At 45.4% G+C, this 18,203-nt stretch overlaps 1 protein-coding gene across 2 annotated transcripts in view; it reads left to right on the top strand.

Moving 5' to 3' along the window:
• The window catches only part of GLT1D1 (glycosyltransferase 1 domain containing 1), a 94,026-nt gene that overhangs the window by 60,231 nt on the left and 15,592 nt on the right, over positions 1-18,203 (top strand). For both annotated transcript variants that reach the window (XM_082640475.1, XM_082640476.1), the window contains exons 9-11: positions 6,695-6,738; positions 8,135-8,255; positions 16,307-16,405. In XM_082640475.1, the coding sequence (XP_082496601.1) occupies positions 6,695-6,738; positions 8,135-8,255; positions 16,307-16,405 (264 nt within the window). The remainder of the gene's footprint in view (positions 1-6,694; positions 6,739-8,134; positions 8,256-16,306; positions 16,406-18,203) is intronic.

Below are 18,203 nucleotides of genomic sequence, written 5' to 3'. Positions count from 1 at the left end.
GATCAGAAGTGGGAAATGGAAAGGTAGAGCCAGTACAGAACTAGCATGACGTTGGGAGGAAAGTGAACATGTCTAAGGAGAAGAGATGGACAAGTACCCCAAAAAGTAGGCCCACTTTTGGTGGGAGAGGGTAGAAAACTTTGGGAGGAGATGTTACTTCTGGTTTGGGTAACTGGGCAAAGTTTCTCCAAAAGTTGACATTTGTCTGTGCCTTGGGGGATGAATGGGTTTTAGGGATAGAGGGTGGCATCCTTGGTGGAAAGAAAGACATGCAATTAGGAGAGAGGTGAGAAGTGGAGAGTAAATGTTACGGAGTCCATGCTCATACTGCTCGCTGCACGGACAGGCCAGTAAATCAAGAAACGAGTCGCTGGGGCAAGGCACAGCAACTTTATTTGGAAAGCCAGCAGACCAAAAAGATGGTGGACTAGTGTCCCAAAGAACCATCTTACCTGAGTTAGAATTCAGGCTTCTTTTATACTAAAAGTGGAGGGGAGTGGTTGGTTGTCACAGACTTCTTGGAATCCTTTGCTCTTGCAGCTGTTCGTGAAAGTCAGATCACGCTGTTCCTGTAAACTTCCAACAAGACAAATGTTATATTCTCTGTTCTGCAGCTTTTTATCTCCATATGAATGGAAAAGTGTTATAGCTTTAAGAATGGGCTCTTGTATATTTCAGGCTACAGGCAACATTCTTAACTTGTAGCAAAAACAATAGAATACAAAAGTTAAAGTAAAAGAAACAGATCCAATATGGAGTCAGATTTGTTCTTCCCTGTTACATAAATAAGTAAGTAGGTAGGGGTTCCATAACCCACATGGGCTTTGTATAAACTATATGATAAAAATCCTTTGAGTAGAAACCAGAGGGGCAGTGAAACTTGGGTAAGAGTGCCATCTCCAGTGTCAGACTGCCTGAGTTTGACTCCTGGCCCAGCACCTTCCTAGCTGTGTGATCCTGGCCAAGTTACACCAGCTCTCTGAGCTCCACTGTCCTCCCTCCTAAAGTGGGGATGATGATTGCAGGATTGTTGGCAAGAAGTAATGCACACATAGGACTTGGCGTAGCTTAGGCCCAGAGTAAGCAGCGAGTGAGTACTGACTGTTAACAACAGCAGTAAGCAATAAATCATGCATGACTTTGAGTTTATTGTTTAAAGATCTTTCTAGCAATGGCATTGTGTCTGTAGCTCCTTGTGTCCCTCTGTAACCCCACTGTTGCCCCTAGCTTGCAGAGCTCCAGCCTAAGGACAAGGGGACTGAGTAAGAAGGTCTCTCTACAGTGGCTTCTGCAAAAATGACTGCCTGCAAGTCCACGGAGGGTGAAGCCCCCAGGAAGCAACTGACTACAAAAGCCTCTTGCGAGAGTTCTCCCTGAAGACCTAAAGAGACATTTCTCCAAAGAAGACATACAGATGGCCAACAGGTAGAGGAAAAAATGCTCAACATCGCTAACTATTAGAGAAATGCAAATCAAAACTGCAGTGAGGTATCACCTCACACTGGTCAGAATGGCAATCATCAAAAAGTCTACAAATCATAACGCTGGAGAAGGTGTGGAGAAAAGGGAACCCTCCTACACAGTTGGTGGGAACGTAAGCTGGTGCAGCCACTACGGAGAACAGTATGTAGGTTTCTTAAAAAGCTAAAAATAGAGCTACCACAGGATCCAGCAATCCCACTCCTGGGCATATATCTGGAAAAAACTATAATTCAAAAAGGTACATGCACCCTTATGTTCATAGCAGCCCTATTCACAATAGCCAAGACATGGAAACAGCCTAAATGTCCATCGACAGATGAATGGATAAAGAACATGTGGTATATATATATACAATGGAATATTACGCAGCCATAAAAAAGAACGAAATAATGCCATTTGCAGCAACATGGATGCAACTAGAGCTTCTCATACTAAGTGAAGAAAGTCAGACAAAGACAAGTATCATATGATATCCCTTATGCGTGGAATTAAAGTATAACACAAATGAACTTATTTTCAAAACAGAAATAAACTCAGACACAGAACAGACTTGTGGTTGCCGGGGGGGGGGGGGGGCGGGGGGGGGAGTTGGGGGGTGGAGGAGGGATGGAGTGGGAGTGTGGGATGAGCAGATGCAAACTATTACATACAGAATGGATAAACAAGAAGATCCTACTGTAGAACAGAGGGAACTATGTTCAGTATCAAGAATATGAAGGTTACATATATATATATATATAAGTGGATCACTTTGCTATACAGCAGAAATTACCACAACATTGTAAGTCAACTCTACTTCAATAAAATAAAATAAAAGCAGCACGCCCTCTAGTGGAGAGGTGAAGAGACTCACCGTTACAGGACTAGCCGCTCGCGGAAACAAGACGTTGTCACGTCCACTGAACTTCGGATTGGCAGGCGTTCCTTCCCGTGTCTGGTGCAAGAAAGTGCTCAGAACTTCCAAACAGATCTGCACTTTCAGAGTGCAGCTATGCGTGCTTTGAGAGAGGCCAGCAAGGCCCGTCTGGTTGTCTTTTTGGAAGACACCGGCCTGTATGCGATCCATGCCCAATGTGTAATAGTTAGGCCAAAGGACACCCAGCCAGCATGCTGCTTACACGGAGAACATGCTTAAGATGACTCAGATGGGAAAATTTTCATTGTTTAAAAAAAATTCTCTTCTTGTTTGACAGTTCTGAACGTTAGACCTTTTCCCCCTGATGGACGCAAAAGGTACCTAAGTGTATGATTGTTGAGTGGAAAAATAGGGGGCAGAAATCAGAGATTGGCAGTTTTTCCATTTTCATTTTGTATGTGAATTTTTAACGTAAAAGCAGAGACAGTAATTCAGGTCATAATGTTTCAGCAAACAAGTTTCAGAAGTTGAATTTTATAAAAATTATTAATAAACCTGTTAAAATATTCTGGATAATGCCAGCGTTTGGATTTTCTTAAAGCAAGTAAATTTCTTTTTTAAAAAATTTTTATTGAAATATAGTTGATTTGCAATGTTGTGTTAGTTTCAGGTGTACAGCACAGCGGTTCAGTTACACATATATACATATATGTATCTCTATTCTTTTTTAGATTCTTTTCCATTATAGATTATTACAAGATATTGAGTATAGTTCCCCGTGCTATAAAGTAGGACCTTGTTGTTTACCTATTTTATATATAGTAGTGTGTATCTATTAATACCAAACTCCTAATTTATACCTCCCCTTCTCCCTTTCCCCTTTGGTAGCCATAGTTTTGTTTTCTAGGTCTGTGAGTCTACTTCTGTTGTGTAAATAAGTTCATTTGTATCATATTTTTAGATTCCATATAAAGCGATACCGTATGATATTTAAAACAAGTAAATTTCCAGCTGACAGCAACTAAATGGTCTTTGCAGCATTTTAATCGTACGGTAGAGTCCATCCATTCACTACGCTTTTCTGAGTTGCTTTACATACATGTGTTCAGTGGTTTGTGTCTTCTGTACTCTTCCTGCAAGTTTGTTATTAAAATAAATTAAGCTATAAAAAAAGTCTAGGAATAATTTCAGTTTCTTTAGGCATCCAGATTTGCTGTGTTCGCCGTCAAAGTGATGTCATGATCTCGGGGATGTAAGTGAGCTTTGCATTTCTGGTTCCTTGGGATACATCTCGGACGTATGAGTAGTTTGAAGGATTTGGGGTTACACACACACACACACACACACACACACACACAGCATTTCCTTGCCAAATGGAACTTAAATGAAGTTTCCGGAAAACACAAAATTATTCAGTTAGTATGATAAACTCTCTAGGGATATCATATTCATTAAACTGACTTGGTTTGTAATTCCTGGTACCTACTGGTGAAGTGTGAATGAGAATAGAAATTGAATCTGCTTTCACTTCTAAGCTCATTAGCAGTAACAGGACAAGCTGGCAGACACTGCATTCATAAAATGTGTTTACACCCTCATCTGCCGCTATCTTTTTTTTTTTTTTTTTTTTTTTTGCGGTACGTGGGCCTCTCACTGTTGTGGCCTCTCCCATTGCGGACCACAGGCTCCGGACGCACAGGCTCAGCAGCCATGGCTCACGGGCCCAGCCGCTCCGTGGCATGTGGGATCTTCCCGGACCGGGGCACGAACCTGTGTCCCCTGCATCGGCAGGTGGACTCTCAACCACTGCGCCACCAGGGAAGCCCTGCCTCTATCTTTGAAGACACGTTTAGAATTTTGTCTTACACGTGCATAAATTCAAGAATATTTTGTCAGTTATTTTAAAATTGTTTTCATTGTTAATAAAACCATTGGAAGGGCACAACCAGTCTTTTGATTGTTTCCTTGAAGAGTTTGCAGTTGGATGAACCAGATGTGATAAATATATTCTGCAGCTCCATCCTAACTAGGCTTAGAGGAACGCTGTGACAGATGGAAAGGTATCCCTTAAGATCCTCTTGGTACCTCAGTGAGTAAATTTACCTGAGAAGAGCTCCTTGTACGCAAAGAGTATTATAGTTTGGCTTCTGATGGTTGGGAATAAGGTGTGCTCCTCTGTGGATGCGATGACTACCTTCAGGTGTTCCGGTGTCTTTCTCTTGCTGAGAAGTGTGGCCGTGTCAATGGGAAAGTACACAGTTGAGATTAAGTGTATACATATTTTTGTGTTATCTGCAGATTTCATTCTTATTCTTTTCTGTTCTCTTCTACTGCTTGTATAGCAGTTACTATGTCTCAGAAATAGCTGTAAGCACTGAACGTGTTTCTCATTTTATGAGATGAAGAACCCAAGGCCCAGAGACATCCATTAATGTATGCACGGCCATGTGACTAGTGACTGGTTTTGGGGGGGATTTCACCCAGGTGATCTGTCTCCAGAGCCCCTCTCAGCCTGTACCGCCTCTCTTTCTGGCCTCTGGATATGTACATACAAGTTTGCTTGAAAACACGTGGTGTCAAAAATGTTGGTATAGCAGATCAGCTTGAAAACACTGCTATTAATTTTTGCATTAATTCAACAAACATTGACCACCAGGGATACAATAGGACAAAACACGGTGCCTGTCCCAAAGGACACATGTCCTCCAGATGTGAAATAAGAGTGAAATGCAGACTCAAGCATATTAGATTGTAACTAATTTAAAAGTTGGACTTGGTTTTTTAATTAATTTATTTATTTTTTAGTTTTGGCTGGGTTGTGTCTTCATTGCTACACGCGGGCTTTCTCTAGTTGCGGCGAGCGGGGGCTACTTTTCGTTGCGGTGCGCGGGCTTCTCATTGCGGTGGCTTCTCTTGTTGCGGAGCATAGGTTCTTGGCGCATGAACTTCAGTAGTTGTGGCTCGCAGGCTCTAGAGCGCAGGCTCCGTAGTTGTGGCACACGGGCTTAGTTGCTCCGCGGCGTGTGGGATCTTCCCAGACCAGGGCTCGAACCCATGTCCCCTGCATTGGCAGGTGGATTCTTAACCACTGTGCCACCAGGGAAGACCTGGACTTGACTTTTTAAAACTTGGAATATAATTCATATGCCATAAAATGCACCATTTTAAAGTATATAATCCAATGGTTTTTAGTATAGTCACAAAGTGTTGCTACCCTCACTCCTATCTAATTCTGGAACATTTTCATCACCCCCTCAAAAATCCCATACTCATTAGCAGTCATTCCCCATTCTCCCCACCCCCCCAGTCCCTAGCAACTACTAATCTGCTTTCTTTCTCTATGGAATTGTCTATTCTGGACATTTCATATTAAAAACAGCCACAATTTATGGCCTTTTGTGTCTGGATTCTTTCACTTAGCATCATGTTTTCAAGGTTCATCCACGTTGTAGCATAAATCAATACTTCATTCCTTTTTGTGGCTGAATAATATTTCATTGTATGGACAGACCACATTTTGTTTCCCATGTATCAGCTCATGGATGTGCCCTTGGCTTTAAACTTGTGTGTCTGGGAAGGCTCCCTGTTAAAACTAAAATTTTAATGTGGTCAGATCCTTTGTCTTAGGTGTACCAAGGGTTCCAACTCCTTCTGCCTCAAAGGTTGTCTGACAAAATCCACCACTGTAATGAACCAGACAGTCCTTTCAGTGAAGTGTTGTGTTGTCCGATTCTCCCTGGACTATAAATGACTTCTGTTTCAAGACCTTGAGTTGGGTGTATGGCTCCTGCGCTTTTGTACCTGGGGCTTCACCAGGCTCTTATGTTACAGGCCAAACAGGAAACAGGAATACAGTTGGCCCCCTGTATCTGTGGGTTCTGCATTTGCGGATTCAACCAACCATGGATTGAAAATATTCAGAAAAAGAATTCCAGAAAGTTCCAAAAAGCAAAACTTGAATTTGCTGTGCTTTGGCAACTATTCCACTGTATTTATATTATATTAGTATTGTAAGTAATCTAGAGGGATTTAAAGTATAGAGGAGGATGTGCATAGGTTATATGCAAGCACTACACCATCTTATATAAGGGACTTGAGCATCCGCGGATTTTGGTATCTGAAGGGGTCTTGGCACCAACCCCCTGTGGGACGACTGAGGGATGACTCTATATGTATATTTCTTTAAACTTTCTCTCAAGTCCTTCTTTTTTCTTTATTACTTTGTAGTAGCTGGACTCAGGGGTATTATTTCCTATTTGATTTGTTTGGTTTGGCTCTTTTGCCATAATCTGCAATTCTCTTGAGACTTAGATTCACTTCCGGCTTTTCCTAAAATTCATCTTTGTCTCCTTTCAGGTTGATCCAGTGTTCACAAGGGAAGTAAAAGCCAAAGTAAAGAGGTAAGTGTAGGTGTTTTGCAGGAGAGGAAACCTAGTGACCGATAAATGATCCCAGTCCCCAAGCACTCACCGTGTCCCAGGCTCTGTTCCCAGCAGTTTACTAATAATTCCTCCTTTAATCGCCTGTGCGATTAGGGTGATCCTGTGCCATCCTAGGCGCTATTATTTTCCCCATTTACAAGCCAGGAGGCTGATATCCTGGAAGCATCAGCAGTTCCCTAAGGGGCGGCAGCATGGACACACGTGTGAAGACGTGCAGCCTCACTAGGTCAGGAATTCCCAGGAAACCCACTTTGAGGTTACAATTGTCACTGATCACATTGGCCAAAACTGAAAAGACTTAAAACATCTGCTGGTGAGGGTGAAAATTGCTGCCACCCCTTTAGAGGGCAATTTGTCAGTCTTTGTTATCAATTGCATTTGTCTGCCAGTAACTCGATAACACTGGCTTACACACCCTGGCGCTTAACTGCTCACATAAAAAAATCTGGGGTCGTTGGTCCAGGACCAAGTAAGACTTCAGCTCCTGTCTTGCTGTCCTGCGGTCCCTTCCTGTGGCTTCCATCCCTAAGGTGACAGTGGCTGTAGAACTCGCGCATCACATTCCGAATTTTAAGTGGGGAGACGGGGAAGGACAAGAGCCAGAAGGGTTACCTCCCATTTGGATCAGCCCCTTTTTATGTGAATTTCCTCACACACCCCCCCCCAGGATTCCAGCTCCTCTCACTGGCCACGCCATCACCCCAAGGGCCTGGGAAACTGATTTCATCTCCATATGCAATCAGGTGTCTTTATGTTGCTCATAGATACAGAATGCATGTATGTGAAAGTATAACCAATCATGTGAAAGAATAACCTCAAAATCCTGAGACTGGTGGAGAGGGTTAGGGGATGGAGAAGAATGTCCATATTTTTGGGTGAAAACAAAAAAGAAAACAAAACAAAACCTATGTGACAAAGTGCTGGGAACCTGGGTATTGGTTGAGTTTCTCTATTTCTCTCTGTTTATGATACATCTATCATTCTCTTTCTGTGTATCTTTAAAAAAGAATTTGAATAAATGTTGCATTATTAGGAAAGGTTTGTTTTCTAAATCATTCAGAGAAAAATGTCAAGAGCTGTATCTCTGACGTCCAGTATCTGAGAAGCACGTGTCTCCTTGGTCAGAGGGCTTCAGAATGACAGCGAGTGTGTTAACAGGCTTCCTCTCTCTCTTACCAGGGATGGATATAGAATAGATTCTCACTCCAGTATGGTTTTCTGTATTGAATCCTTTAGCAGTAATGCTTCCCTGTGGATCTAGGGTATTTCTCCAAAATCGTTATCTCCCCTTCTCCCAGCCCCTCCGCGTGAGATTCCCAGTCGTAAGCTCTCTCTCTGCTCCGTGTTGTTCCAGGACCCCTGGGGTACGATTGATCGGGGAGATGACTCGGGAAGACCTCCACGCGGTCGTGAAGAATTGCTTCGCGGTGGTGAATAGCTCTGTCTCTGAAGGCATGTCAGCCGCAATCCTGGAGGTAATGATCTAATGGGTACTGAAAGTGGCAATATGAAATGGTCCATCACCCCTTTTCTCAGTTATGGAGGTGATGCCTTTGTCAATAAAGTTGTGCGCTTCTCAAAGCTAACAAAGTGAAACGGCATTTCCTCGGGAGTTCTATAGTAGTTTTTAAGTTCTGTCTGGGGCTTAAGAATACTATTTCCTTTCTCCCTGCCATTTTTCCTCGCGAGCTACAAAATGAAATAAAACTAGGATAGTGTCGCCTCTCTGACTCGCCACTTAGCTTCAACGGGAAGACGGCTGAGGCTATGAGGGTCGGGACAGGATGTGAGGTGAAGGTGTGTTTTGTAGCGAACCTCCTTTTGTCTTGATGTCTTCTCCCTCTTTTCAGTGTGTCCTGTGATCCCAGAATTTAGGGGATAAGAGAGGGCTAGGCTTGGATTTCCCTGGCAGTCCAGTGGTTAAGACTCTGCACTTCCACTGCAGGGGACAAGAGTTCAATCCCTGGTTGGGGGGCACGAGTTCGATCCCTGGTTGGGGAACAAAGATCCCGCAGGCACTGGCGCAGCCAAAGAAAAAAAGAAAGAAAGGGTTGGGCTTGTGCACATGGAAGAGGGTGGGGCTTCATACACAGAAGAGAGTAGCTGCAGATGCACAGGGCGGTGGGCATGAGGGTGGACCTCATCTCTCTGTCTGGTGTTCAGCTCTGAAAATCTCTTACGCTACTTGGACTAAGTGTGCACAGCCCAGCACAACCGTGCAGTCTGTTGCTGGAGTTATCTGTGTTTTGCAGGGAGAGGCTGAAATAAAAAGTCCCTGCTCTTGATCCTGGCAGCCTCTGGATTGAGTGTATCAGCTCCTGGGTCAAAGGGACTTAATCCAGCCTCACAGCCCTTTGCAATCTCTTCTCCTCACTGAGCGTTTTACGTGATGGGGTGTTTTACCAGGATCGCTTAAACTGCTTCATGCTGATGACCTGAGTAATCCCCAGCGTGCCTCTAATGCAAAAGGATTTTCCTTTCCCTTATTTTGCTGTCGGTTCACAGCACACTGGGTTCCTTTTCAAGAGTGATCTTAGCAAAGAGGAGACTCCGTCCCTTCCGTCATAACCAGCATTCAGTGCTGGATTTTCTTCATATCATTAAATCACAAGCCATCCCTCGCATGGAATCTCCTTTAGTTCTCACACAATAGATGCCTTGTTGAGTCCTCTTGGTTAGTGCATGATAAAAGTTGCTGTAGAAACAGAAACGTTTGGTGATTGACCCTCCAGGTCTTTAAATCGTGTTTCACATCCCCTTTCTCACGATGCTAGTTTCTTACTTCAGGGTCTACTTAGAGCAATGCTATTATTTTATCATGAGTATTTGTAACATCCATTTATTCCTTTGGATGCTAGTTGAATTTACCAGCCAAAGTTACAATTTGTGAATTTCAGTGTTTCAGAGACCATGGTAAATAATTAAAGCAGGAAAAAAAAGCATGCTCCCTAAATTTAAGAAATGACTGATGTCGCATGCCTAATATTTTCTGTGAACGTGGCATCATTTAAAAAAGCAAACAAAGAAAACTAAAAACAAAATACTGTGGGTGGGGGTAACATATACTGATGCCTGTAATTCCAGTGTTCAGAAGCTTTCAAAGCACAAAGCTTGGATTTGTAACATTTTCATCTTCAGCCAGACGTTGAATACCTCAATACCTCAGTCTAAGCCTAACGATTAGCATTTATCTCCGTTGTGGTTTAGGATCAGCTTTCGACTAGAGTCACTGGAGCGATACATTGTACTCTCCCTGTTAGCTTTACAAATGTGCATTCTTACAGTACCACGTCCTCAAGCCATTGCTGAATCGCTCCTTTGTATGTAAATACACATTTTTTTCTCCCCCCAACTTCTTAAGAAAAGGTAAAGTGGAATTCGGGAATGATTTTATAAGCAGCCACACAGCAGTTCACTGCAGATGAATTGCTGTCAAATTTCATTTACTTCAAAGGAAAGGCAGCTGTTGGCAATTCTGTCTGCCTTCAAACGTGGACACTCTGTTCCTTTTGAAAATTCCAAAATAACCTTTGGGCTGAGGGTTTTGAATGAAACTGATTTTAGGGGAGTCGTGGAGGGTGGATTTCATTAGAATCAATTCAAAGAACCAAAGTGGTTAATCACAGAATAAGTGCACATCACTTTTGAAGGAAGGGATCCTTTGGCCTTTCAGAATTAGCTTTGTTTTGTCATGGAAGCATGTAAAAATCCATTTGCTATGACACACTTCTTATCTTTTGCTGATAAACTCCAAAAATCAAGCGTTAGCTGGATGCCCGGGCAGTAGAGGGGACATCCCTACAACGAATCTGTTGTTTCAAGTTTGGGCTTATTATGGAGTTGAACTCTACACGGAATTAGAAGAATACAAAAAATTATTATCATTATTAATTTTTGTTTTGCTTTGGCCATGTGGCATGTGGGATCTTAGTTCCCCGACCAGGGATCGAACCTGGGCCCCCTGCAGTAGAAGCGCGGAGTCCTGACCACTGGACCGCCGGGGAAGTCCCAGAAAGTTATTTGCTTACCCCACACTTCCTCACTGGGCGCTCCTCCCTGCCCTGGAGCACACAAACACACACACACACACCCAACCTCCAGGTCAAAGTTTTCACTGCCCAGAGGAGAAGAAGGCATCTTCTAAAGCAAAGAGCAGTAAAAAGGTAATTCTTGGGCTCTTAGCTTCCAGGCCCAGGACCTAGTGATGAAAGATTCATTTCAGGGCTTTTCAAGGATAACTGTGACCCTGTGTCACTTGACCTTGGCTCATTTCAAAAGTGTGTGGGGCAGAGCTGTACCCTTCCCACTTTTATTTGTTTGTTTTTGTGGTACGCAGGCCTCTCACTGCTGTGGCCTCTCCCGTTGTGGAGCACAGGCTCCGGACGCGCAGGCTCAGCGGCCATGGCTCACGGGCCCAGCCGCTCCGCGGCATGTGGGATCTTCCCGGACCGGGGCACGAACCCGTGTCCCCTGCATCGGCAGGCAGACTCTCAACCATTGCGCCACCAGGGAAGCCCGCCCTTCCCACTTTTAAAACGGGAGGGCTTTTGGAGTTGTCACAACTAGGAGGCTGCTACTGGCAATTAGTTTGGCGGGGAGGGAGTGCAGACAGGCAAAGTATTTTTCAACGTGCAAGACGGTCTTTGCGTCAAAGGTCTGTCCCCAAGATGCCATTGGCGTCCCTGTCAAGAAACGCTCTAAACTCCACGGTGTCAGATCCGAACACACTGTGCGTGCACATCAGTGGAGCACTCGGACCAGCCGCATCCCCATGTGACAAGCAGTGATCATGGTGCTGGACATATGCCCAGTTAAGGCCACTGAAATGCACGCAGACCTCTCTGCAAGGAAATCTGGACCCCAGATTCAACCTAGGGTGTGCATCAGAATTCCCTCTGAAGCTTAAAAAACCATCGGTATGCATGACGACGCCCTGCAAAAGCTCTCTTGGCTGTGCTGACGTGGAGCCCTGGCGGCCGTGCTTCCAAAGGCTCTTCTGCATGTAGACTGGGGGCCGTGTCTCTGGAAACCTCTGTTAGCCCCGCTGAAGACGGTGCACCAGCGACAAAGCTTTTTTAAAAGCCCTAATGGGAAGCTTCCACCTACCTGCTGGAAGGTTGAAGAGCTCACCGGGGGGCAAGAGAAATTCAGTGACTGCAAACTCGACCGGCTGCTAGGTGCCCCTTCAGCTCTGATGTTTCCTCTTTTTTGTCCCAAAACGGGGCCCCAGATTCCAGGTTTGAGCGACTCTCTGCTCCAAGCCCCACCCCCTCCACTGCGCCTTTCCCTCCTCTGTCACGACCAGAAGGGGTTCAGAGGGCGAGCTCGCCCATCTCCAAACACCGTCTCGCCCAAGATATTGCCAGGCCTGGTTCTCATCAGGACCAGCTTCACAACACTGCTGTATTCTGGGACTTTGCCTTTCTTGCAGACACAGTTTGTTTTTAAAGAGGTGACTTCACACCTGAAGAAAGTGACTTGTGAATCAGCCATCTGATTCCTTAATGCCATGTCATGGCTCTATGAAAATAGCCTTTCCGCGTGCTTACTTATTCTTAAGATGCCTCCTTTCTTTGTTTTTCTTTTTTCTTTTGTTGGAGTATAGTTGGTTTACAATATTTCGTTAGTTTTAGGTGTACAGTAAAGTGATTCAGTTATACATATATATATATCTATGTATCTATATTCTTTTTTTCTGATTCTTTTCTATTATACGTTATTACAAGATATTGAATATAGTTCCCTGTGCTATACGGTAAATCCTTGCTGTTTATCAAGACGTCTCCTTTCTTAAAGACAGTTTATTTTTAAGAGGGGACTTTGAAATTAGTTTTCTCTGAATATACAGCTTTCAGAGAACATTTAACTATCATCTTCCTCTACCCAACTCACAACTTCAAGACTCAGATTGTATTTCTCTCTTTTTTTTTTTTTTTTTTGCGGTACGCGGGCCTCTCACTGTTGTGGCCTCTCCCGTTGCGGAGCACAGGCTCCGGACGCGCAGGCTCAGTGACCATGGCTCACAGGCCCAGCCGCTCCGCGGCATGTGGGATCTTCCCGGACCGGGGCACGAACCCGTGTCCCCTGCATCAGCAGGTGGACTCTCAACCACTGCACCACCCGGGAAGCCCTCTCTTTCTTTTTGAGGTATAGTTGATGTACCTTATAAGTTTCAGATGTTCACCATAGTGATTCACAATTTTTAAAGGTTATACTCCATTAATAGTTATTACAAAATATTGGCTATATGCCCTGTGCCGTACAATATATCCTAGTAGCTTATTTATTTTATATGTAGTAGTTTGTACCTCTTAACCCCCTACCCCTATCTTTCCCCTCCCACTTCCCTCTCCCCACTGGTGACCACTAGTTTGTTCTCTGTATCTGTGAGTCTGCTTCTTCTTTGTTTGTTTTTTGGGGGGGATTCCACATATAAGTGATATCACACAGTATTTGTCTTTCTCTTTCTGGCTTATTTCACTTAGCATCACGCCCTCCAAGTTCATCCATGTCGTTGCAAATGGCAATATTTCCAGATTGAATTTCACTCTTTCTGCTGATCTGCAGTTTTCCTTGAAGGCAAGGAGCATGTCCTCTACAACCTTGAACCCTCCCCCAAAGTCTAGCTTTGTACCATCAATAATCCATCAATATTCATTGGATTGAGCAAAGCTAAACTACTATACGGTATCACCTCTTTGACTCGCCTTTAACCAACTGGTCTCATCACCCAAACCTCCTGTGTCTTGCCCTTTGCAGGTTGATGATTATTTGCTGAATGAGGGACAAGGAATGGGTGATCTCACTGGCCCACGGCCTTACTTGTGTGTTGGGTGCTTGGTGTGCACTGGTTGATATACAAGTAAGTCTATACTACGGGAGGGATGATGGGATCTTTTTTTTTTTTTTTTTTGCTGAAACAGGGATATAACCTCTGTCCTGCCTCAGGGTCGGCCGGTTCTGAGATTCTCTGATGGCCAGTTTTATAGATCTACTCTGGCATCTTCATATCTGTATTTATAGAATCTCCTCTCAATCTGTGTGTCTGCCACAGTTTCTCCAAAATGCACCGGTGCTTAACGACATCAGTGGATAAATGTACCATTTGGATTGGAAGATGTTCCAGGGCCCACCTGGGACAGAGAACAATGAGAACAGAGCTAGCCGTGTGCCCTGACGTGTGTGATGAGCCTCTAGCGAGCCTCCCCTCATCCCCCTCATCGGTGGGATGAGATGAGACGGTCTGGAAGGCCTCATCTACGTGGAAGATTCTGCAGTCCCTTGACAGATGCCTAGAAATGGAATCACAGTGGGTCATGCCAGTTTGATGAGCTAATGACCTGAACAGGGTGACCAGCAGGGAAAGGAGCCATCAGACATCCTGTCGTCTCGCTCACCGTGACTATATTATGACCCTGTAACGTACATAGTCAATGTCAGCTTCAGCCATCAACCACCTAAGTGGTATGTGTGCAGAATGACATCTGAAATTTTCATTTACTCTGGAAAGTTTAGCCCCTCGTTCCCAAATGATAAAACTGGAGCCCAGGAAGAGGTCCAGTACCGGGTGTCGAACTTCGACTCCATTTCCCCAGAATGACTGATGAGCAATGAATTTGAGACCCTCCATGTTAGTCAAGGATGAAGCCTCCACCAGGGCAAGACCAACGTCTCACAAGTCCTGGCTTGTGCCCTTCTCCAAAATACCAGATGGCACCCACGGTGTGTCAGAACCCAAGGTCCAACCAGTGGGTTCATAAAGCACCTGTGACCTTAATGTTGAGATGTGGCCGTTTCGGGTTACTTTTTGCCTGTGCTGCTGAGTTTCCTTGTTCTGAATGTAGTGACAGTGGAAGGTCCCAATTTTTACCCTACTATGCGAGCAGAATATCACGACTTGGAGGCTTTCTGTGACCATGAAAGGCCACCATGAGAGGCTGTCGCGGTGCTGGGGAGGGGACTGTGAAGCTGGGGGCGAGCAGGAGGGCTCCTGTCCGAGCAGCCAACCAGCTCCACCGCCTTCCCCGATGGTGGGAACAGCACAGTCTTGGGGGCAGAAAGGAGGGCTGTCCTCCCTCCTCCGACCTTATGCAGGGCCTGGATCTCAAACTCAGCGTGTACTGGGAAGATACAGGCGACACAGAACCAGAAAACCAGGTGAGCTTACCCAGAAAGCTGCTGATGAGAAGATGATCCTAGTGTGAACCATTGACCTATAATTAATTTACGTTCAGATGCTTCTGGAACATTTGATCCACAAGCATTTCTTGAGCTCTTAACTATGTGTCACACATGGCTCCGGGCACTTGGGCATTGGTGGCGTTTGTGCCATGTGAAGTCCTTGGAGTCAGAGCTTCCCATGGTAATATACTAAGCGGCTGAGATCGGGGGACTTTACCTTTCTGAAAACCGAATGTCACCCCTTCGTGACCAAATTGTTTATTACGTGAAATGAGACACCGCCTGCCGAATTGGAGTGCCTAAGACATCCTTGTGTATAGTAAGAGCCAGAATATTGGTTTGCTGATAGCATCCCCTCAGGGCTGCCTCTGGACACCAAGGTGTGAAGGGATGTCCCTCTCACCTGCTGAAAGGCACCTGTCACATGAAAGCTGGGTTGGCCCCTGTGAAAGTCACCATGGGAGAGTCAATGCGGGAGGCTGAAATGGAGCTGGGAAGGGCTGGCCTAATCCTGTATGTTTCTAAATGCCCCCTCCCGGGCAGGGGAGGCCAACACTGCATGCCACGCTTCTGGGCATCTTTTTGAGGGCTCGATGCCGGGTTGTGCCAGGCTATGGGGTGGCCCAGCCTGGCTGATCCCAGCCCTTTGGTACTGGAAAGGCTGCTTAGTGGATAATCGGGATGATAAATCGTGCCTGTCCTCACTGCTGTGCGATGCCAAAGGGACGTGTGCGGTCCTGGTGGCATTCGTATGGCGGCCCTGGAAGAAAATTACTCATCGGGGAAAGTAATGATGGTAGTTAAAAATGTATACTCCGGGCTTCCCTGGTGGCACAGTGGTCGAGAGTCCGCCTGCTGATGCAGGGGACGCGGGTTCGTGCCCTGGTCCGGGAAGATCCCACATGCTGCGGAGCGGCTGGGCCCATGGGCCATGGCCGCTGAGCCTGCGCGTCCGGATCCTGTGCTCCGCAACAGGAGAAGCCACGGCAGTGAGAGGCCCGCGTACCGAAAAAAAAAAAAAAATGTATACTTCACGCTGCCGCCGAAGAAGTGTCAACTGAAGATTTGGAAAGAGAGGGTTTCTTTGTGACATCGCAGTAACGATGTCAGACAGACCATTACAGTATGTAGTTTCCCAAGACTCGCAAATGCAGTCAGTCATTAAGATTCAGTATGTAGTTGGAAAGTCTGGGGTTTGGATTGGGAACTCATTTTCGGTAAGCTTTTGTGCGGTGCCAGAGGTCCAGTTCAGCTAAGAAGTTATTCTCCCACAGACCGGCTCATCCGGCCACAGAAGCTCTTACAGCGATCGCCCACCTCTCCTTTGTTCTTTTCGTCCTCTTAGGCGATGGATTTGGAAGTCCCTGTGTTGGCAAGGAACATCCCTGGGAACGCGGCAGTGGTGAAGCACGAAGTTACAGGATTGCTGTTTTCCGACCCTCAGGTAAAGGAGAGTAATTTCCCCATGTTCACCTGGTCTGAGTAGCTCTCATCTGTGTGCGGTGATCAGAGTCTGTGATTTGCGTCTTTGTGGTTAGCTCTTGGTGTTCCCTTTATAATCAGTAGAAGAGAGTGTGGAGCACTGTGTTACCGTTGTCACATGGGCAGCCGCCTGGACGTGTCACTAAGAGAAACCTAGGGACTTTCAAGAAACCCGAGACTTGAGTTCTATTTCTGAGGCTGCTGGTGATGATCATTGTGACCTTGAGCCAGTCCCTTCCCCTCTTATATGCTTGGGTTTCTTTTTTTTTAAATTGATTTTATTGAAGTATAGTTAATTTACAGTACTGTGTTAATTTCTGCTACACAGCACAGAGACAGTTATACATTATATACACATTTTTTCATATTCTTTCCCATTGTGGTTTATCACAGGATACTGAATACAGTTCCCTGTGCTCTACAGTAGAACTTGTTTGTTTATCCATCCTACAGATAGTATTGGGTTGGCCAAAAAGTTCATTCCGGTTTTTTCTGTAAGATGTTACTTTTTGGCCAACCCGATAGTTTGCATGTGCTAACCCCACACTCCCAAACAGCCTTCTGGTTTCTGAAGCAGGCACTCTTCAGATACCATCCTACACTTCCAGGACATCTCCTGGTGTTCAGAAGACTGCTATATATCCGATCCCTTGCAATCCTTCAAAGCAGTGTACGGAAGAGGCAGTGTAGTTGTGTTTATACATGTGTGTATCTTGATATATGTGTATCTGAAATTAAAATAAAGGTGAATGCAGCTGACAGTGGGCACAGCTGGTGGAGCCAGTGTCATCTGGGGCACACCTCTGTGCCAGGACCCCCCAGGACATGTGTGAAGGGGTCCTGGTCACAAAGTCTGAGGTTCCAAGGATGTGCCTACACTTGAAGCCCTTGGAACCCCGTGCAGGGCATGTAGCCTGAGTCTCCAAGCTCTGTCTTGTCCTCCGTGCGATTACAAGAGCTAATTATAACTCTTGCTCTTAGAGGTGTGATGTGGGCTGAAGGGGTTGATATACAGGGCTGAGCCGTGGTCACAGCGTGCGGTCAGGGCTCTGGGTCCCCGTTATCACCAAAAGGAGAGCCCATTGCTGCTGCCTACGGCTCGTGTCCGGTGGCAGCAAGAAAAGAATCTTAGGCCCATCCTTTGCTCTTCAAGTCTTTAGATTTAGAAATTAGGTTCTAGTCACTATCATCTTTATGAAGGCACATGTTATATACAGAAATAAATGGGTTTATACTTAAAAGCTCGGGTCAACTCCAATATTTGAAAATTCCGTTTTTCAGCTTTCCTACCGCAGATATTTAATCCCAGATCGCTTCCCCTTCCCCGTAGTATAATTATGCGTCACCTAGTTGCACTGCCTTCTTATCACAGTCACGTGGACAAGATGGAAGCCAGCTTCCCTGGGGGAGGGGCAGGATTGCAGGGAGCCGGGCATCATCAGGTGCTGTGTGGGTGCAGCCGCTCACCTGGGAAACAACTGAAAGAGCAAAGGGCAGGCCCGGGGCTTATCAGTTATTATCTAACAAAAGGCACATCTAACACGAATGCCTTTCCTTTGAATAGCGGCCCCTAAAAGCTAAAGCAATCCCAGCACATGAAGAGTGTGTAGCGGTTCCTTGCTGATCCTCCAGACAAAGGCATATGGCTTTTTACCACGTTCTGCATCTCTCAACGTCAACGCCAGACAAGCTGGAGGTCACAGAATATTGTCTCCCCATGGGCAAAGAGATTTTATTTTCATCTCCCCAAACCCAATGTC

This window comes from Mesoplodon mirus, assembly GCF_964341445.2.
Source record: "Mesoplodon mirus genome assembly, chromosome: 13".
Lineage (NCBI taxonomy): Eukaryota > Metazoa > Chordata > Mammalia > Artiodactyla > Ziphiidae > Mesoplodon > Mesoplodon mirus.
This window is presented reverse-complemented; position numbering and strand designations above follow the sequence as displayed.